At 43.8% G+C, this 22,360-nt stretch overlaps 1 protein-coding gene across 1 annotated transcript in view; it reads right to left on the reverse strand.

Moving 5' to 3' along the window:
- The window catches only part of UGGT2 (UDP-glucose glycoprotein glucosyltransferase 2), a 1,372,316-nt gene that overhangs the window by 62,102 nt on the left and 1,287,854 nt on the right, over window positions 1–22,360 (reverse strand). Inside the window, exon 37 of the mRNA XM_069204567.1 lies at window positions 9,268–9,384. Coding sequence (XP_069060668.1) covers window positions 9,268–9,384 — 117 coding nt within the window. The remainder of the gene's footprint in view (window positions 1–9,267; window positions 9,385–22,360) is intronic.

Below are 22,360 nucleotides of genomic sequence, written 5' to 3' on the forward strand. Positions count from 1 at the left end.
ACTTCGTAGAATAAAGTGAGTATTCTCCCTAGTCCCCATTAGTTTGCATGCTGTGAATCCTACCACGTCCAACACATGAGCTCCTTCCCAAAGTACACATGCTGTAATTCTACTTTATGTCTCCATATAAACCAAATAATCACTGTAGCTGAAATTATCATAAACGTGAGCAGCAGATGACACATAAGTTCCTCTGATCGGAAAATCTCTGTCACGTATATTAAAAATAAAAAAGGGGAAAAAAACAAAAAAACAAATCCAATTCATCTAAATACTGTCATGAAAGAGGGGGTCAAGGTGAGCATAATGACCATATAAAATCCTATGGTTCCCGAACTTTAGTGCCCCCTACACAAAAGGAAAAGAAGAGAAATCAACCAAATGCCCTGGCTATGCCAATGGCATAATAAAGCGCGTCCGACATATGGAGAACTGTGTGGTTACTCACTGCCTGGTTAGTATACTGCCGTACCACATGCGGTCAAACCAGGCGTCTCCCTTTGTTGCGGATGTCCTTTAGTCTCTGTTGTTCAGGTTCAAACTGGCGGAGAAACCATACTTCCGCTGAGCCTTCACACTGCTGAACCTTGTGCGGTAACTCAACCAGCTTGCTACGTTTCTGCGAGTATTGTGCACAGTGCCTTCATGCTGGTACCTTGAAATAGGTTCTTTGAAGGTCAGAGAGTTGAGGGCCAGATGTACGTAGCTTTTTTCTTGTTTCAAATGGCCCGATTTGCAGAACCAGGCCGTTTACGACAAGAAAAAAGCATTTTGGCATGTACAAACACTATTTTCCGATTCGGTAATCTATTTACCGAATCCTAAAATAGTTTTGCGAGTCGCAATTAGGAATGGGCGTTCCCTTGTTTTGTTGCTGTGAATGCTATCACAAAACAATCGCAGTTAGCACCAATTTCAAATTGGCGCTAGCCCATTCGCAAATGGGAAGGGATCCCTATGGGACCCCTTTCCCTTTGTGAATGGTAGAGAAAATATTTTTTTGGAGCAGGGAGTGAAAGAAAACTTTTCTTTGTTGTTTTTTAAATGCATCCCGTTTTCCTTTAAGGTAAATGAGCTGCAATAAAAAAAAAATGCTTTATTTAAAAGCAGCCACAGACATGGTGGTCTACTGTCCCCAGAAGGCTAACTTCCCTGTGAGTGCAGCAGTTCCCAATGGGATCGCAAATTGCGACCTACCTCTTGAATATTAATGAGGTAGGTCATTTGCGACCCCATTGAGAATCACAAACAGTGTGAGGTACACTATTGTACATATGGTTTTGTGACTCGCAAATGAGTCGCAAATTGCGAGTCACTAAACTCTGGGTCGTATATCTGGCCCTAAGTGCTAAAGGAAGTCAGCCATTTGGATGTGCACCCTCTACATCCATAATGGCGTACCTATGTTCTTCAACTCTATTATGAAAGACGTGGCTCAGAGGCATCTCTATATTTATTAAAATCGCATAAAATGGGACCATGCTGCTTATAACAACCGTGCTGATTTTAAATCTGTGTATGTGGAGAATTCCATGCACGGTGACTCCATACTTGGACTCGGACATAGGTTCTCTATAGGACACGCGACTTAGTGCACCAACAAATCTACCATCAAAAAATTTGTTCGGTCTCTGCATAAATAATAGTCTGCTAATATTTCTACAATCTATTCTGACCAATATGGCACAAAAATATTACCAAATTTCTTAAAACCACATAACGACCCTGCTGAACTCAGATCGTACCCATGCCTCATAAAAGGGACAAGTCCAAAGCTAACATTAAAGTGCTGTATGGGAATGACAATATTGAATGGCATGCAGGGCAACCTTTTTAAAGGAGAAAACAAATGCTACAATTATATAAAATGCATAAAGAGAACAGAAATGCTACAATTATACAGAGGAACTAGCAAAAGGCACACCTACCAGAGCAAAGGGGTACTGCTCACGCAAAATCTTCTGAATCCAGTCTGACACCTGGTAACTTCTAAAATAAGTAATCTGCGGCTAGGATTCCCTATCAGATAAGTAGCACAACTAAAGAGACTAAAGCATACACCTGAAGCTACAGGGAAAGGATGAGTGTGTATCAATAGTCATAGCTCTGCCCCCCTCCCCCGCTGTAACATGAGTTAAGGCATGCAGGGTAGAGACCAGTGTTAAAACATCTTGACGCTCCTCACAGTCTGCCCTTCTCCAATCGACCACATAATGTAATGTTTGGGCAATCACGTCCATCATCTCACTGTGCCTTAGTACGTTGCCATGGCTTTGACCATATCCGTAGCACTAAAATAATGACAGGTATTTATATATTTTTTACAACTATATGAACTCTGCAAGGTCAGATTCAAATTATAATAGGCCCTATTTTCAATTTAGATGTATAACTTTGGCATACAGCAAGCGCAAGTGCTGTTTTGCATTCATTAGAGGCTTTAAGGGCGAACAATTCTACTTGCAGGAGCTGGAAGCGGAAAGAGGTGGTAGTTTCAGGGCTGGAGTGCCTTGCGAGTTTGTACACATTGGCGAACATATATTTTTAAGGGTATTCATTATCTCCTTTCCAATCTCCTCGCCCTGGAAAAGGTCTTTATTTTGCTCCTGACAAAGGCAGGAGTACAATATTTTCTATGGTAGGAAAAAACCCACCCAGTGGAACCAGGGGTGTAAGAGGTGTTGCAGCACCCTGGGATAACCTTAAAAAAATTCACATCGGAAATGAGGAAATAAAGATGCCATTGACTTTTCTTCTGGCAGCATGTTGTGTTGTCAAAAACAGTTAGCTGTAGTTTGTCAAAGATTTTGCCTAATATTTAATGCTCTGTTTTAACATAGCGAGCTACAACATTAGTTTGCCCTCTATGACTTCTAAGTGAAGAAGAATTGTAACTGAATTACAGATAGTCATTGGGGTATAGAAGTGTGTAAAAGGAGAAGAAATCTACAATGTGTCAAAGATTTTTCAATAAGTATATACATAAAACATGTGCCTGCCCTAAATGTTAAACTTTACAGGCATTTCCTCATATCCCATCAACCTGCTCATCATTAATTCTTAATCCTTATATAGGATTGGCTTTAGTGGGGCCTAAACAAAAAAGGCACACTTGGCCCAATTCACAAAGATATTTTCACCTTAAACTTGCAATTACAGCTGTGAATGCTTCCATTTACATCTGCCAGGAATGCTTAAAAGGATTCCTGGCAGGAGTAAATAAATTTATTACAGCCTAGATAGCAGTCACAATTGCAAAGAAATCTGTAGTAGCCAATCCCACGCAAGATGTGGGAAGTGGGCACCACAACATGTGGGAAGTGGGCACCACAACATGTGGGAAGTGGGCACCACAACATGTGGGAAGTGGGCACCACAAGGTGTGGTTGGACTTGTAAGTTAGCGAACATCCATAAATTTGTACATTTGCGTGCGGTCTAAAAATAACGTCTGACTCTTTAACACCCAGTAAATTAGATTGACCCCAGCTGTGCGTTGGAGCAGCTAAGCTTCCAAGATGGGAAGGGGAATGGATCACCCCAAAATTTAGTGAGATAACCATGAAATAGATTTCTCGAGGAGCACAAATTTTTTGTACATGGAAAATCTAAAAATCACTGTGGCAATAGCAAATGCCCCCCACCCCCCTTTGCCACCACTCTCTTGCTTCGAAAGCTGAGAAATTGAATGATTTGAGAGAGAGGAAAAAAATCCCATGGAAATTCCTAAACACTCCTTTGATGCACAATCCATTTTCTGAATGAGATAAACTGGTGAGTGGGTTTTATGATGGGATGCACTAATACCCAAACAGGCAATGCTCACCTACATAGTCTGGATGAGACGGTCACATATCCATACTGAGCAATTACAGTTAATGGATGCAATACCACCTACTCTCTGGGAGGTGGGGGGCTCATAGCACGGTGCCCATTCATTTTGATACACCGCACTCCCTATGTTTGTCTTTAAACAAACCATTGCCATAAGTTCTGAAGTCGATTAAGGCCTCACCCTTCTTCAGTCATAACTGAGTTGCCAATAAAGTGGTTGTTTCTAGTCATTCATTAGTAGCAAGAGACAATTTTGATGGAATATGTGCGATCTAGCAAAGACATCACTAAATCACACCACATTTACCTATATAGTTGTGGAAATGTGGCTCAAAGTGAACTATAATGCCCCCCAACCCTGCTGCTGAATGTGCTTGGTCCCTTCCGTAGATGCTCTTTCAGTCGTACTTAGGTATTTTCACAACCCCATGCCTTTGATGAGGTGATATTGATGTTCTTTGGTGAGGTGGCATTGATGGCCAGCACCCCTAGGCTGAAAATTGTTCCAGCAGCATTGATGCAACATTTTATACAATAAACCTGAGAACGATGCCTTAAAAGAAATGGCATACGAAGTTGTCCATGAAAGTTGTATCTCAGCTTAGCTAAAATTACAACCGTTGTGTTTTGTTTCAAGTTGCTAATATTTTTTGGGTATGTTTTTTAATGCAAACAATCACCAGTCTTGCTTCTATTCTTCCTCATGTATTTGCATGATATTAAGGAACATTCTACAGACATTATAAATAGCCACAAATACTATTTGTTTGCAAACAGGTGTAAATGTTTTTACATTGGAACTATTTTAAGTAAAGCAAGCTGAACTTGCAGCCCACTTCATTCCCTAAGAGTGTTCGTCCTAACAATAAAGATTCTGTGGTAATAATCATATATACAAATTTGAAAATGCATATATTGGTATAAATATCTTGCGCCAGCAGCTGAAGACCATCCTATTTCCCACAACTTTACTGTTGACTCTGAAAACTGTTGCAAAATAGTTTTTGCTGCAAGGGGTAACTGCACTAGAGGAGAAAATAAAGATAAAGACATTTTGTGCTTGACTACAAACAATATGTAACGGGCACTGGACAATAGGTATTCCCCACCCTCTCAAATACTCTCCAGCCATCAGACTGGATCCAGGATAACTGTGCTCCAGCCATAACTCTAAATTGCCGCCAAATGGTGCCACGTGGCTACGGTCGAACTTTGCCTGCCCCAGACGAGTCATCATTAGGGAATATTCTGGCGCTATCTGGCACCCTAGAGTCAGTTCCTGTTTTTTCTGTGCCTCATTGACACAGCCTGGCTGATGAAGGGTGATAACCTGAAACCGGTCCCAGGATGCTTGTTTCAGGTCCAGGGAGGACTTGGCCTGGCAGTTTGAACTGGACTCTTTCCGTGGGGAACAAGTCCAAGACTGATTTGCATTTGGAAGGGTCCAAACTGGGGTGGTGAGCAAAAGTATTGATGGATTAAACCCAGAACTGTGACTGGGGGTGAATGTTTGATTGGTTCCGCATTCCGTCCATCATTTGTGTCTGTTTGCTTTTGTTGGCCTAAGTGCACCGGTATGCCGAGACGTGGGTCCCAGGCTCACTATTCCACTGGATTCAAGCTAGCCTGGCTGATGAAGGTGATACCCTGGAACCGGTCCCAGGATGCTTGTTTCTGCTCCAGGGAAGACCTGGCCTAGCAGTTTGGGGTGGACTGTTCCCATGGGGAACAGGGGCAAGACTGATTTGCACAGGCTGGGCCCAAACTGGGGTGGCATGGTGAGCAAATGAATTGCTGGATTAAACTCAGATCTGTGACTGGGGGTGATTGTTGGATTGGTTCAGCATTCCGTCCATCATTTGTGTTTGTTTGCTTTCATTGACACAGGTTGGCAGCTCTTCTCAGCAATTGGATCAGATGTCATTCTTTAAAGTCTCAGAGCTAAAGCTCTGTTGTAGATGTAAAATACGTCGACCCCTCCCCCCCCCCAGATTGTGACTATTTCATGCACCTCAAGGACATCAGGGAGCAAGAGGCCAAACTACTTTTGACTAGGGCCTCTCGCCCCTTGCTGGACAGAGAACAATCCTCAAGGGATCCTGCAAAATAACACAAGAAGGAAGGACAAGTCTTCTTCCTCTTTTTTGTGTGCTTTTTTAATAATCTTTTTATTAACTTTTCTGTGTTAAAAACATCATGACTTTGTTTGCTATCATTGGCATAGCGATCAACATGAAATGGAGCAGCACAGGGATATAACATCCGTTCTTCTCTTGCCTCAGTGTCATACAGTGACATGTGTAGAGCCCGCAGAGTTACCCCTCCACCCTCCATAAAGAATGGATTAAGCCTGGGGTCCCTTGGAATGCTTCTGCCCACAACCGCCTCCAGTTTGCCCAAAACTCCCCCCCAAAAACCAGAAAGAGCTGAACAGTGCCAGAACATACGTATTAAGTCCCCCGGCCTGACGCCACATCCCAAACAAGCTCTACTAGCTATGTAGCCCATGAGATGTAGTCATGCTCTTATGTAATAGGTGCAGTGTAACAGCTTGAGTTGAATGTGTCTAAACTGGGAGGCTATGTATGGCCGCCTCCTTAGGCGCCTTCAGTGCCTCCCTCCAATCGCCCTCTTCCAGTGCCCCCAAGTCCGCCTCCCATGCCCTACGCACCTTCTCCATTGTGCTGTTAGATTACAAAGAAGTATTTTGTATGTCAGTGAGAGCTTGTGTTCTGTCATGTTAGTCAGCAGTAGTTTGGCCTCCAGAGGTGAAAACTCCGGCAGCTTAGTGAACGTCCGCAGCACGGGTGTCAGTGCATGATGCAGCTGTAAGTATCTAAAAAGCTGTGTGCGGTGGAGTGCGAATTCTGTTTGTAGGTCCTGAAAGGACTTCAGTATTCCCTTGTGAAGTATATCCTTTAGTTGCAAGATCCCCACGAGGTTCCAGGCAACAAACTCCTTCCTCAATAACATCGTCTGTGAGACATAAGACCCTTGCCACAACAGTGTCTCCAAGGTCAGCTTGTGTTTCCCTCCCATAGCCTTTTTTGCCTCCTCCCATGGCAGTAGCCCTACTCTAGTCGCTGGCGGCAATTCCGTCACAGAAGCCCCTATGTACAACAAGTGCAAAATCCCCTGAGGTCCCATCCTCGTCCCCTCCAGAGCATATGCTGGGTCAGTGAACTCCCCCGTACGACCATTCATTGATGATGATAAGGTGTGCCACCCAGAAGTATAGTCGTACATCCGATCACTAGTGTTCAACATTTGTCCAGTGAGATACCCGGGTCCTTGCTCCCCATATCAACGTACGCAGCTGAGTGTTCACCCTTTGAGTCTTCTTCTTTGAGGAAACAGTAAGAGACTGAATATAGTCACAAATCAGAATGGTAGTGTGAATTCAGTTTTTAAGGTCATGTCGAAACACAAAAATATAATTACTATTCTTATTATTTAAAATCTTAAGAATCAGCAAAAGAACAAATGCAATGCAAAACGGTTAAGAGCCCACATTATCACTGATTAGCAACAGTAAGAGACCCATCTATTCTGGTGTCAACTTGAATTGTCTGTTTGCTGTGAAGTCCAAGGAAAAGACAGGACCTGCAGACTGCCAAGAGCCCTCCTAGAAGCAGAAGGAATGTCAGATCTAGGCCTAATCTTTAGAGGTAGAGTAAAAGAGAACTGAACCTCAAGGTTAAAGCTTGATTTGCACGAAAAAAAGTCCGAAAAATCTCAACTGTGGATTTCCAGTGACTGTTGATTAGTAGCTCCCAGTGATTCAACCTAAACACCCAAACATGTTGCTTTTTTATGACTGGTTTATAGACGACCAGGCAAAACACTCTTTTGTGAAATACAAGACTTCCTCAGCCTTCACCAACAATTCACAAAGCTCAGAATTTTCCCTTCTGTAGAGAGATTCTAATAACAAACCCTCATAATGATCTGATTTACCATAGTGCTTTTAGATCTTTACTTGCTGCTGATGCCAGCGAGTGAGATCACAGTTTATACAACTCCATAAACGAAACACTGGTTAGATAATTCTATATTGAGCGTCCAACAACCTCACATCTGGACCCACTCACCAAGGGGCACTTTCACCCATCTGGATTCTTTTATTTGTGTTCATCCTTTCTCACCGCAGCAACTCAACTACCATATCAGCCCTCAGGGCAGCCTTGTCTGATCAAAACTCGATATCCTCTACGGTGGTGAAGTTTAAGCACCATAAAAACATCAAATGAATGTAACTGTTTTCACTGGGCTTCATCTTAAAGCATGCACTTAAGAGTTGGTCTAACTTAGGACCACTCTCTAGTATGCTACTTTTTAAGCGTCCCCACATGCTAACAGTGATGTCTGCAGACTCTGATGCTGTGGTGGCTACAGGTAGTTATCAATTAAATTGTTAAAGCTATTTTTCTACAGTTTCACCCATTTTATGGTAGTTTATTAGTATATTTCCATTTAATGAACTTGGTTTGAATCATATATTGTTTTGTTTGTTTATCAGTAGTCTTCTTTTTTGTTGTTGATCCCAGTGCTTAATTTGTAAATAAAAACGTGCAGGTGACGAAAGCCCTCCTCTTAAACATGCGGCTGCTGCAATTAAATGTGCAAACATATAGGGGGTTATTCTAACTTTGGAGGAGGTGTTAATCCGTCCCAAAAGTGACAAAAAAGTGACGGATTTACCACCAGCCGTATTACGAGTCCATTATATCCTATGGAACTCGTAATACGGCTGGTGGTATATCCGTCACTTTACCGTCACTTTTGGGACGGATTAACACTCCTCCAAAGTTAGAATAACCCCCATAATGTTGAGGCAGCGTAATCCTGAAGCCATCTCGGGCCTCTTCAATCCATTTAAGCCACTCCCTGTCCCTTCAGCTGACTCTTGCAGCTTTCTGCTTTCTCTCTTTGTAATGCTTTTTCGTTTTTCTCTTCCTCCGTTTTTCCCCATTGGTGTCTTGTGCTCGCAGTAAATACTTGAGGCAGAAAAATAAGTGTCGACCCTCGAAAATAAGTGCCGGTGCTCCGCGCCGGAAACAACAAACACAAATTAAGCACTGGTTGATCCCTGCACCACTACACCCCCAGCATCTTCCTCGCAGCACCTCAAAAGCGATCTGTTCAACATAAGGATCAGATAAGGGTATTTTAAGGAGTCCTTGGTTTTCCTCTGTAATGTTGCCCTGAAAATGTTGTTTTGGGAATTTGACCACAGCATATACATAATGCTTTAGCTACTTTCCCACCTCTGTCAACCAAGATATATTTTTATACAACTACTATCATATAGAGTTACATCAAAGAAACACACCTAGTAAACAAGGACATGCATAAATAACCCACTAATACACAAGTACACATAATATTAATTTCATTCAACGACTGATCATCACAAGTGACTGATCTGACTCACCAGGTCAATTGTTTTAGCCTTCGCCTTTGATTCGTCGTCACACCAGGTTTCACACCACAGCCACTCTTGAGGAAGGGACCGAATGGCGACTTGGTGGATCATGTTGTTGGGAAGGTCCTGTACATGATAAAGAGAGAGTTGCCTGCTCAGTTAAGGAAAAGTGTGGATCGCAGCTCCGAAAACTTAACCCTATTACTACAAGTGAACTACATGCAGTGGTAAGTCCATAACAAGAGATAAGCTACTCCAGCAGATATATATTCCATATCACTTTAGTAAGGCAAAAAAAAAACGCAAAAAAGATGCTAAGAGGTACATTTCTATATTTTCGTTTTTTTTGTTTCATCCTGTAGAAAGCAGATGGTGCTGGTTGCACAAGAAAGAACTGCGTCTAATGGCATCGCTGGAAGAAGTAACTGTGAAGCAGTGAAGAAACCATTCCGTGCCCATCAGGCCACACTAGCTTCCATAGCAATGCACAGGACGTGATGCTGTGTTCTCGCACAGCAAGTAGGCCTTTCCCAAAATAACAAATGAAGAACGGCAGGGGTTTACAGTGTAATCATCACTCACTGTTAATGCAAGCGATGAACAAACATAACATGTATTGTCAGCACTTAGCTGTTAATTAAACATTAATGGCTGATAAGAGGAGTTTCCATTCCGTTAAACTCCTGGGCCTCAACCTAGTTTATTGTTATTGCACGGGTCATTATTAATCTTCGATGCAGCTACTGCGTCTTTTCACAATACTGTGAATATTTCAGTTTTGTAAAGTACCTTTAAATATTAGTTGCCATTTAAGTCATTTTCACGCAGCCACGTTGTCGCAGTTGAAGGCCAATTTTGCAATCAGTCAAAAAGGCAGTGTTCACAGGTGAATATGGAAAGGAATTTACATGCAGAAGACAGCAGTCGTCACACGTGTACTCGTTCCTAGAGTACAGAGGGCTTGCTCAAACCGAGCAGCAGATGAAGAACAAGCACGTCCAACGTGCGGCGTTAGAAGCATTTGTTTGCTTGCACCATTTGCTATAGATTCACCTCACCTCCTCAACGTCTGCTTGACGTTGCAAACTGGCCTAGTCACGAAGCAAGCGTGCCATGGGACCTCATGCAAACAAGAACAATGGCATGCCACTAACTAGATAGGCGTGCATAGGCTGTTCCACAAAAAAGGGCCCTGGTGCCACCGCACATGCTGCACAATTGAAAGCTATGTCTTAGAATCTGGCCGCATTCTCGCCCTCTGTAATTTTAACAAAGTGCGCAGTAAACCCATAGGGCCATGTAATAGCATGTCAGAAAAAAAAAATGTATCTTCTGTTAGGGGACTTCTAAAGTATATTTTTACCTACCAGTCGGATCTGGGATCTTCAATAGCCCTTCCACACCAGTAAATAACTCTGGCTTCATGCCGGCCTGAGAAACACCACGCTTACGTCACAGGAGCCACAAAGCACCCACACGGGTACCCTGACATCAGTTCCCCACGTATTTTATCCACGTACTTCGACGCAACGCTAAGAAGGAGGATGACATCAATTTGAGATGGTGCAGTGCAACGACCTAAATACATTTTTTAAAATGTGTACATCAAACTATCCTCCAGAATGGGAAAGGGGGTGGACTCTGAGGAATCTGCAGGGAGACAGAGTATCAAAGAGAAAGATTGTTACTGAAGGTAAGTGATTTTTTCTTCTGATGGATATTTCTACCTGTGGATTTCTCATCCCTTAAGTAGATTACAAAAACAGTAAGCCCCCTCAACTTTCCTCTAGGAGGTGGGTCTGAAGAAATGGTTATACAGGGAAACCGTGCAGCACTCAATGTACAAAATGACCATCACTTCTAATTTCCAAGCTCAAAACCATAAAGTCTGGCAAAACTGTAAAGTGATGCTCATATTGCTGCCTGACAGAACTCTGTCATGGGGACTCCCTACGCAAGGCCAAAGTAGAAGATTTCGTCCTGGTTGGGCTTGGATTCTCTGAGAAGGCTCTTTTTTAGCAAGGGCATAGTACATCTTGATGCATAAAAGAATGCAGCTGGATAACACCTTCTTCTGGATTACCTTACCCTCCTTGCTGCCTGCATATCCTACTAAGAGCTTGACGTCAGACCTGATCTCTTTAGTGCGGTCAATGTAATAAGTAACCACCCTCCTAGGGTCCAGCCTGTATAAGGTCTGTTGGTCTGTTCCTCCTTGGTAGAATTTGAAAGGGGGTAAAAGGTTGGGAGGGTAGTAGATTGCCCCAGATGGAAAGGGGTCACACAGGAATTAAAGCAGGTCTGGTTCAAACGGCCACGCTGTGTGGGAAAAACGTGAATGGTGGAGGATGCTCAATGCTTGCAACTGACTGACATGCCTCGCTGAACTAATCGGTACAAGAACAATAATTTTAAAAGGTTGAATGTCTTAACTGGATACTACTGAGGGAGTTTTAAGGGGGAACTCTTCAGAAAAGCTAACAATGAGTTCAGATCCCATTGTGGCATAATGGACATGTAAGGTGGAAACATGTCAGACAGTCCGTTCAAAGTTGTCAAAATAATAAAAGATTCAAGGAGGAAAGGTTAGTCTGGAAGGCAGAGAAACACAGACAAGGATGAAACGTATCCCTTGACAGTGCCCATGTAACAACCCCACTGAGCCAGCAAACCAAAAAATTCCAAAGGCGAGTGGGATCTGCATTGTTTTTTGCAATAGATTTATTTCTCCTTTTAGACCACCTAATGACACAAAGACAAAATGACGATGACCACCTCCAGTGGCAGCTGCAAAGAAGTTAGGTGTCCTCGCTCCATCTCCAGGCATGAAGATGGAGGCTACGGAGGTTGGGGTATAGGATTTGTCTCTCCCACTGCAAGCGGAGGTGCACCTTGAGAGGGAGTCAGAATGGGAGACAATGGGAGAGGTTCATAAGGTTTGGAAACCACACCTTGTCAGCCAGTCAGGGTCAATTAGACTAACTTGAGGCCTATTCTGACAAATCTTCTGTCTTTAATACTGTGGAATCAACGCTATGGTAGGAAATGTGAATGAAAGTTGAAAGTTTCATCTCAAATGAAAGGCACCCCCCAGGGTGACCTGCAGTGGATACTGGAAAGCACAGAAATGGTGGCAGTGGACATTTTGTGAGTGGCAAAGAGATCACCACAGGTCAAAGATATCTCAAACTACCTCCAAATGGAGTGCCACCCATGGCCAGCAAGTTGATGCTGACTGAGACTGTCGGGTCTGATGTTCAGAGAGTGAGCCAAGTGACTGGTGAATAGCCAAATCCCTCCCTGCCACTGCACCCAAGACCAGAGCACTTCCCAACAAAGTGGGTGTTGGAAAGTGGATTATTGGTAAGGGCAGATAAGTACCTACACTTAGCAATAGGCCACTAACCTCCACATAGGCCCAGTTGAGTCTCAATAAATTAAACCCAGCTCAACCCTTGGTAGCTTGGCAACGAGCGACAATGCTTAACTTAGGAGACAAATGTGTAAAGTATTTAAAAATCACAAGACAATAAATAAGTAAAACACAAAACATAATAGAAATCCAACACCAATTGATACAAATAGATTATTTTTCTATCTCTAAAATGGCACCAAAACGAATAAAATCAGATAAGGGGAACCGGAATTATGAATTTTTAAAGAATTGGTGTTTTTAGTGCATAGATACGAATAGCGCCAATCTGGTCGCACCTCGACCGGGGCAAAGTCAAAGTTTAAGGCCAACCGCGATGGAGCCCTGCTCGGCTACAGCAAGCGGGAGGCCTCCGTCAAAAGTTTACCTTCGGGCTTACTCATTTTCTTGAAGATTTCCTTCAGCGGGACGAAGTCGCCAGTCCGATCTGACCTCCCTGGAGCCCTTTCTCAGATAGGCGTCGCAGGAGCCCTCGGTGAAGATTTCTACGTTCAGACTTAAGATGATTTTTCGAGATGAAAATCCTTCGACAGGGCCAAACCTCAATCCTGATCCGACATCCCTGAAGCCCTCTTCGGATACACTGCTCGGGAGGTCCCGGTCAACTTTCTATGTTCTGACTTAGTCACTTTTTCAGAGATTTTCTTCAGCGTGACAAACCTGCAGTTCAGGCCGGGTCGCGGTTGAGGCAGGTCGGCTAGAGTTGCTGCGGTGGGTCGGTCCCTCTATGGAGCTTTTTCCAAAAGGTTCTCTAATCTTCTCCAAACTTCTGGATCTTCTTCCAGAAGGTCTTGTAAGGTTCTTCAGGAGTCCACAGCTCACCCCAAGGTTCCAGAAGCTCTGAGTTGCTCCTTGAGGGTGCAGACTACAACTCCCAGAATGCACGTGGCTCAAACTACAATGTGGCCCCTGGACAACTGGTCAGTTTCATCAGGATCTGAGACCGGGGACTCTGGTTAGCAATTTTTCACCTGTGGCAAACCGGGAGTCCCTCCTTGAACCAACTGAAGCCAGGCAAAATCCTTCTTGTGGTGAAGCCCAAGTGTGCAGCAGGTGCAGTCCTTCACAGTGCAGTGTCCAGGTGCAGGTCAGGCATCCAGCAGGGCAGTCCTTCTTCTCCTGATGTTCTTCCTTGTAGGGATATGGCACCCAACCTTAGGGGCACATAGGGCACACCTTAGGGGACTTATATGTAAAAGTAAGGTTGTTTAAGACTTTGGAAGTACTTTTAATTCAAAAGTTGAATTTGCTATCAGAGCAGGGCACTACAGAGCTGAAGTTGGCAACTTTTCAGGTAGAGTTTAAAACTCTTTACCTGAACTAGTTATACTAAATCCAACATTTTTAAATTGTGGGATTTATTATAACAATTAATTTGATGTCAAACTCAAGGTATCTTACACTTAAGGGGACTGGACAGTGATCAGCTAGTCAGTTTCTTCAAAAGTTGGTGCAGGGGACTCTAGTTAGCAAGTTTTCACCAGTAGCAAACAGGGAGTCCCCTCCTTAAACCAGTTGAAGCCAGGCAAAGTCCTTCTTGTGGTGACGCCCAAGTGTGCAGCTGGTGCAGTCCTCCAGAGTGCTGTGCCCAGGTCGAGGCCAGGGGTCCAGCAGAGCAGTCCTTCTCCTGTAGTTCTTTCTGGTAGGGATCTGAGGTGTGGGTGCAGGTCTGCCAGTTTTATCCTTGCTCTTGGGTGAAAAAGAGGGGGGTCCTGGTTCTCCAATCTGGTGGCGGGTCCTTTCCCCTGTGATGACCACTTCCTGGCAAGTGTAGCAAATATCAATCCCAGGGTGCAACATTCCTCAAAAATCCATCATGGCTGAAACTGATTTTTGGAGGTTACATCTGGCTGAGCCTACACACTGGTGTGGCTAAAAATCTTAAACACACCCTTCTCCTGCTCTCTCCTAATCTAATCAGGGGGCACCTAATTTTCTGGGTTTGCAGGATGTGAGGGATGTGCTGGGTTGCTCCAAATGTCCTTCCCTGCCTTTGAAGACCAGTTTGGCAGCCCCCCCCTTCACGCTTCAGCTGCTGAGGGAAGATCTCCTCCCCCAGGCACATCTCTTTGTGTTGAGCCAGGCCACTTCACACCTCATCAAGGCAGCTTGGCCAGGCTGCCAGAGGCTGGCCAATCAGAGCAAAGCAGCAAAACACTGCAGGGTTGAAGTTGTCAACTTTTCAGGTAAAGTTTAAAACTCTTTACCTGAACAGTTATAATAAATTCGACAACTTACAATTGTTGGATTTAATATAACAATGAATTTGATACCAAACGTAATGTATCTGTTACTTAAGGGGACTTTATAAATTAAAATAAAGTCTCCCCATTTTAGCCTATGGAGGCCATTCACTACAGTGAAGGAAAAACTAATTTGGCTATTTTACCTCACCAGGGCTTATACAACTATTTTTGCAAGTCCCTGCTTATAGTTACATGGCATCCAACTCTAGGGGCACATAGGGCACACCTTAGGGGTGACTTATATGTAAAAATGAGGTAGTTTAAGACTTTGGAAGTACTTTTAATTCCAAAGTCGAATTTGCATATAACTTTAATTTAAAAGCAGCCAGCAATGCAGGCCTGCCTTTAAAAAAACTACACTGGACATCTCAGCAGTGCACCTATGGGTGCACAACCTATGAAGGGGTTCCTAAACCTACATGCCCTAGCATATACTAGGGACTTATAGGTAGGTTGACATAGCCAAATATAATTACCCTTATTTGCATTCTAATTTTACAGACAGCACAGGCCCTGGGAATGGTTAGCAGGACCCAGGGCACCATCAGATTCAGGAAAACACCAGCAAAAAGTGAAAAATGGTGGCAAAAAGTTAGGGGACCTCTGCAATCAGCCCTGTTTTCTCACAGTAGGTGAGACCCCACTCCTTTGTGCTTGTTGACTTACCGTATCGTGACCACACTTTCCACCAAGATCTGGACAAACTAACCACAAAGGGATGAGTTGAAGGCCTTGCGTGCTAGTCGAATCACCCTCAGCTTAAGCAGGCTGATGTGGCAGGTGAGCACCCCACCCAAGAGTGGATGCATCCTTCAATTCTGTGGCAAACACATGCGGAGGGCAGAGAGACAACACTTGGGAAGGCTCTCCTCCACGACCGCCTTTTCAGGTTTTCCAGAGTGTCCTGGGAGAAAACCACAAGTCCAGTTCAACCTTGTGTTAGAACCATTGGAAGAGGGAGAAGGAGGGGGGAGAGAGAGAAAGAGAGAGTAGGAGAGAAGGGAGGGGGCAGGGAGGGAGAGGGAGAGGGAGAGGGAGAGGGAGAGGGAGAGGGAGAGGGAGGGAGAGAGAGAGAGAGAGAGAGAGAGAGAGAGAGAGAGAGAGCGAGAGAGAAAGAGTGAAAGAGGAGGGAGATATATATATATATATATATATATACACACACACACACACACACACACCAGGAGGACACAGGAAACCTTTAGACCTAGCAGGCATAGAACCATTAGGACTAGAATCTCTGATCTTCTGGGCAGGGGGAAAGCTTGAAGTAATGTCATGTCCAGAATTGTCCTTATAAACAGGAGATGCTGAGAGGGCTCTAAGAGAGAATTAGGCAGGTGAACAGAAAAACACAGGTCAAACAATAAAGATGATGTTCCTTTGCAGGTGAGACACCATTGTCTGTTGTGAACCAGCTTCCAGCAACCCATCATCAGCTACGGGAATACAGGAATTTCCAACCTGTTGAGGTGGGCCGCAACCACTGTTATCAACTTCATGAAGGTTCAAGGTGTAGAGAGTAGCCCATATGGGAGGACCACATGGGTGGAACCTACCACAAATCACATTTACATCCGGTGAGACTGAAAGCTGAAAATGTGAAAATACCCATCTTGCAAGCCCAGAGACACTATTCAGTCTTATGTTCTCAGAGCCAACAGAACCTGAGCCAGAGGCAGCAAGATTAACTTTTCCTTATAGAGCAATTGGCTAAAGACCTTGTGGTCCAAGACTGGACCAAGACCGGTTTCCCTTGGAAACCAGTAAGTATAGCAAAGAGCACTTCTGCCCTATTTCTTGCTCTGTCACCAACTCAGTTGATTCTTTCTCCAGAAGGCCTGCTACCCCCTGCTACAGTATGAGGAGATGTTCTTCTATCTCAAGGTACAGAAAGGGATCTGAGGAGGGGCACTTTGGGAGGGTATGGCATACTGCTTTTCTACAATCTTAATGACCCACTTGTCCAAACGTATGTCCCTGCTCGCAAGTAGAAATAAGACTCCTGCCTTTCATGGGCCTCCTATGCTCCGACAAGGGCAGATCTGCTTTCCCGGTGGTAACAGCAGAAAAGGAGAAGGAGGAGGCTGCACTTTGGGTGCTGCAACCTTTGCTCTTACCCATGTCACTGGATTGTTCGAAAAGAGGGCTTTGAGGTTGCTGCTGGGGGTTGTGTCTAATGCTGCAGAAAGTTATGTCCTCTGAGAGGCCACAAAACCTCTGGTACTGGCGGTAGTCTTCTCAAGAGGACTGTAAGCCTAGAAAGCGAGCTGTAGCATTGCTTGCTTTTAACCTCCCTAAAGGATAATCTGCCTTGCCCCCAAATATCTTAACACCAAAAAAACTGAGATCTATCAGGGTTGCTTAGACATCATAGGAAAACTCTGAAGACCTCAACCAGGAATTCTGATGAAGGGCAACTGACCACCCCCATAGTCCATGCAGCAGAATGGGCTGTATCCAGACTGGCCTAAAAAATCTGCTTGGGCGCATCCTGACTGTCCCTTACCACCTCAGCAAAATACATCTAGAGGTGAACTGGTTGGTGCTAAATAACCATGTGAGCCATATCTCATGATGCACTGGAGTATCTCCCCAGTAGGCATGCGGCATTCGATTACTTTAGGGCAGTACCTCATGCCTCCTCCGGGTAGCCTCTGGCAGCATGAGGGGCTGTGAGATGCTAGAAAGGGCCCAAGGGCAAGGTGGTGAAGGAGTTCCAGGTGGAGGCACTGGGGGGTGGTTGAGCTACTGGTGGAATAATCACCCAACCTAGCTCAGACGTTACATCTGCAGGAGGTGGGGAGCACCTCATGGGCTTCCCTTGGAAAAAGACCAGTGTTGCTTTGTTTTATTTTTATTTTTGTGGAGTTTATCCATGGAAGATCCTGAAGAAGGTGAGGAGGGTAACAGACCTTGGCCGGAATTGTCGTCAAGTTCAACTCTCATCCCGAGCCCTGCCCATAAAGAGATTGGCATCCATCTTCAATTACCTTCAGATGGATGCTGAAGCAGGAGCCAGACAATCTAGTGTCATGCTCTGACCCCAGACAAATGTGGTTGTCTGAGACTGACATCTAACCACTGAAATCCTTACAAGGTTTGAACCCTGAACAGTTCGGAGGAGACATCCCTTAGTATTGCATCAAATTTAGCACAAATATTTTTATGAAGAAACTCTCTCAAGCAAAAGAGAGAGCTTCGGTTCGGTGTCGAAGACTGCAGGAAAAAAAAAGAACTGGAGTCAAGGGCTGGGGTTGCACATTATAGCTCCAATTATTTTACAGTGGCAGTTGTTTCCAGCGTCGACATGGAGCCAGCATCACCAACTAAAGTGGAAGAGCTATTAAAAGCTCTTAGGATACAATCTGGGCCCTGGGATATTAAAGAGATGAGAAATCTGCAGGTAGACATATCCATCACAATAATTATTGTTGTGGGAACTCTGCACATGACTTAAAAGCTTATTATTATTATCATTATATTTTTACTACCACATCCTCCTCACAACCCGTCTAGTGCACAGAGAAAATTAAAATTAAGCAGCACACTGGTGATACAAATAGTTAGCTGACCAAGGCAGGCTGTAGTATCTAAGGGCCTGATTTAGAGCTCAGGACTGATTACTCTGTCACAACCGTGATTGATATCCCATCCGCCGAAATCTAAATTCCATTGTTTTCAATGGGATTTAGAGTTTGGTGATCGGTATATCTGTCACTGTTGTGACAAAGTAACCAAACCACTAAGATCTAAATCAGGCCCTAAGTCTTGAATAATTACATTTGATATTTTCACAATTATATTCAAATTAAATATATGACCAAAAAGCATTCTTGTATGTGGGCCAATGACACATTTTAATATAAATTATGAAAACAACAATTAATCATGGGTAACAACTAATATTTTTTAATAGGAATATGTTACTTACCCTGTAAGCATATGTTCGTGGCATCTAGTGCTATAGATTCATATACTCCTGCCATCTAGTGTTGGGTCCAGATGTGTGCAAGTTGTTTTTTTTCAAAGAAGTCTTTTGAGTCATGAGGTAAAGTGACTCCTCCTCTTGGTGATAATGTGCATGGGCATCGACTCCTTTCTTAGATTATTTTCCTGCATCTAGAATTACCTGACTAAGATATGGGCTTTCCTTTGTGAGAGGAGAAAAAAGAAACAAAGAGTTGTTTGGTTTTACTGAACTCTTTAGGTCCGTCAACATAATATATTAGAGTGCATCTAGTGTATAAAGTGCTCTTTGCGTAACTGAATCTGGTTGCAGAAAGAAAACAGGTAAGTCAACTGATTGATTGAGGTGGAACGAGGAAACCACCTTTGGGAGTAATTTTGGGCAGGATCGAAGGACCACCATATCTCTGTGTAGCTGGAAGCAGGGTTCTTCCAAGGTGCCTGGAGCTCTACGTGAAATAATGGCCACCAAAGTCCAGCCTTCCAAGACAGAAATTGGACTGGTAGTTATGTAATGGTTCAAATGGGGACCCATAAGTCTGGTGAGTACAATGTTGAGATTCCATGCGGGTGCAGGTGGAATTCTGGGTGGAATCACTCTTTTAAGTGCTTACATAAATGCCTTAATAATCGGTACCTTGGACAAATATAAGTGTTGCTTGTTTTATAGATAGGTAACTACTGCAGCTAAATATAAGGGTATTGAAGTGTAGGAGAGGCCAGAGGTCTTCAAATGCAGAAGGTAGCAAACAATGTTTTGCACAGTTGCATCAAATGGATCAATGTGTTTACTGCAGCAGTAAAAGACAAATTATTTCCACTTAGCTGCATAACATGCTCTAGTTGTAGGCCTAAGAGCTTTTTTGACAATGATCATACATTCAGGTGGGAAATTAGGGTAACCGAATTCTATGACCTCAGAAGCCTATTTGCAAGGTTGAGTTCCTCTGGATTTGGATGCCTGACTTCTCTATGGTTCTGAGTGAGAAGGTCCGGGTTGAGGAAACACTTCTTGTGGGAAACTACAAAGAGCTTGAGCAGTGTGGTGAACTATGGTTATAGAGCCCAAAAGGGAGCTATTAGAATGATGGTGAGAGACATTTGCTTGAGCTTCCGAACAACAAACAGAAGAGGGAGAGATGGAAAAGCATAGGTAAATATCCATGACCGGTTCATCCATAGACAATTGCCCTTGGATAGTGGGTGTAGGAACCTGGAGATGAAGTCTGGGCATTTTGCATTGTCTGCGGTTGCAAACAGGTCTATCAGTGGAAACCCCCACCTGTGGAAGTATTGGAGGAGGGCTCGGGTGGAGTTTCCACTTGTGGACTTGTTGCTGCAGCCTGCTGAGAAGGTCAGCAAAGTTGTAGTCCGTACCTGGGAGATGTTCCACTAACAGGTGGAGATTGTGACATATTGCAGAAAGCCAAATCATCTGAGATAGGTGTGATAACTGTAGAGTGTGTCTCCCCCTGTTTTTGGAGATAATACTGTCATGTTGTCTGTCTTAAATGCAAAAAGACCAAGGCACACAGAGGTATAGAGTCCAGAAACGTAATGGGAGAAGAGTATCTCCGGTAGTAAGGATCCAGAAGCGGAGAAAAAGACGCTGATTCCTAGTAGGTGTTGAATGGTGTCTTTATTCCTAGACCAAGTTTGTCGTAGGTTAGTATCGTCTTGCAGAAAACAGAAACCCACCCGCAGGGGAGGGAACAAACACAACAACAAACACAAGGGAGGGCGTCACAACCCGTTCCACCTCGAGAACTCAGAGGTCTTGAAATACAAACCAGATCAGGTTCCACCAACCGTATCAGACGACTCTGTGCAGGTCATCAACTTATCGAGCTTTTGTTTGTCAACTCATGAAATAAATGTTCTGAAAAAAGGTTTGGGCTTCTGTCCTACTTCCACGCCTAACTACACCAATATTCATATTGACCTCTTTAAATTTATACGGAATCTCAAACTTAAGAAGTTTTTCCATAACAGGACACCTATTACCAAAGATCCGCCCAACCCAACACCGACTTGCAACAGGTCCATTAAAGATCTGCAAGACATTCAGACAGTACTTTCACTTGACAACCCCTCCTTATCTTCCTTGTGTCTGGACGAACTATTAGTACAGCTTGACATTCCATCCAATTTAGATCAGGACAGTGGGCTTAAACCTAAATCCACTTTTGTCCCAATACTATCTCCTGATAACTGCATTGACGTATTTCACAAAGCAGTTAGCACCAAACTTTTCCAGCTCGAGGACAAATTTGGTACACAGACGCATAGACACAACAATAATCTGACCCATAAGGAAATTCTGGCGTTGCAGGGACTTTCCAAACGCACAGACTTAATAATCAAAGAAGCTGACAAAGGTGGCAACGTGGTAGTCATGAACAGATCTGACTACCTTTTGGAAATTAAGAGACAACTGGATGACACACATGCGTACATCGCTATCCAGTCTAATCCTCTTCCTAACATCTCCACTCTAATTGAAAATAAATTGACCTATTGGAAAAATATGTGTCTCCTGTCTGATCTAGAATGCAGGTACTTACATGTTACAGCACCCCGAGCACCCTGTATTTACATTCTTCCCAAGGTACACAAGGAAGGCAGTTTTCCACCAGGCAGGCCTATAATTTCTGGGATTGGCTCTCCCACAGAACACATCTCCGAATACATCGACTCCTTCCTCCAACACATGGTTCGAAATCTTCCGTCCTACATTCAGGACACCAGGGACCTACTGTGTCAACTTGAAGACATTCAATGGACGGAGGATTGCATGTTTGTCAGCCTGGATGTTAGCTCTCTCTATACCTCGATCCCTCTTGAAAGAGGTCTGGAGATGCTTTCTCTGACTCTCAGTTCACGTGATGCCACCCTCTATGAACACACACGCATGCTCCTCGACCTAACGCGTCTGGTACTTGAAAACAATGTGTTTTTACATAATGGCGATTGGTATCGCCAATGCCAGGGGGTAGCGATGGGTGCTAAATTATCTCCATCATATGCCAATTTGTACATGGGCCAATTTGAAAGGATACACTTATGGTCTAAATGCCCGACACACATCACCGAGCATATTCTCTACTGGGGAAGATACATTGACGATATTCTAGCAATTTGGACTGGTAACACTTCCGATCTTGGCACACTCATATATCACCTCAACACAAATGATTTTAACCTGACTTTCACACACAAAGTGGACCGTGCCCAAATCGAGTTCTTAGACCTTCTCTTGTACACTACCAACAATAGAATCACCTCCAGATTGTACAGAAAACCAACAGCTTGTAACTCCATCTTACATGCACAAAGCGCTCACCCCCTGTCACAAATCAGAGCGATTCCCTACGGGGAAATGATTAGGGTTCGACGTAATTGCACCGACCCGGACATCTTCAAGCAAGAACTCAATAATTTGACACACCGCTTC

Source organism: Pleurodeles waltl, chromosome 8 (genome assembly GCF_031143425.1).
Source record: "Pleurodeles waltl isolate 20211129_DDA chromosome 8, aPleWal1.hap1.20221129, whole genome shotgun sequence".
NCBI classification, from domain to species: Eukaryota; Metazoa; Chordata; class Amphibia; order Caudata; family Salamandridae; genus Pleurodeles; species Pleurodeles waltl.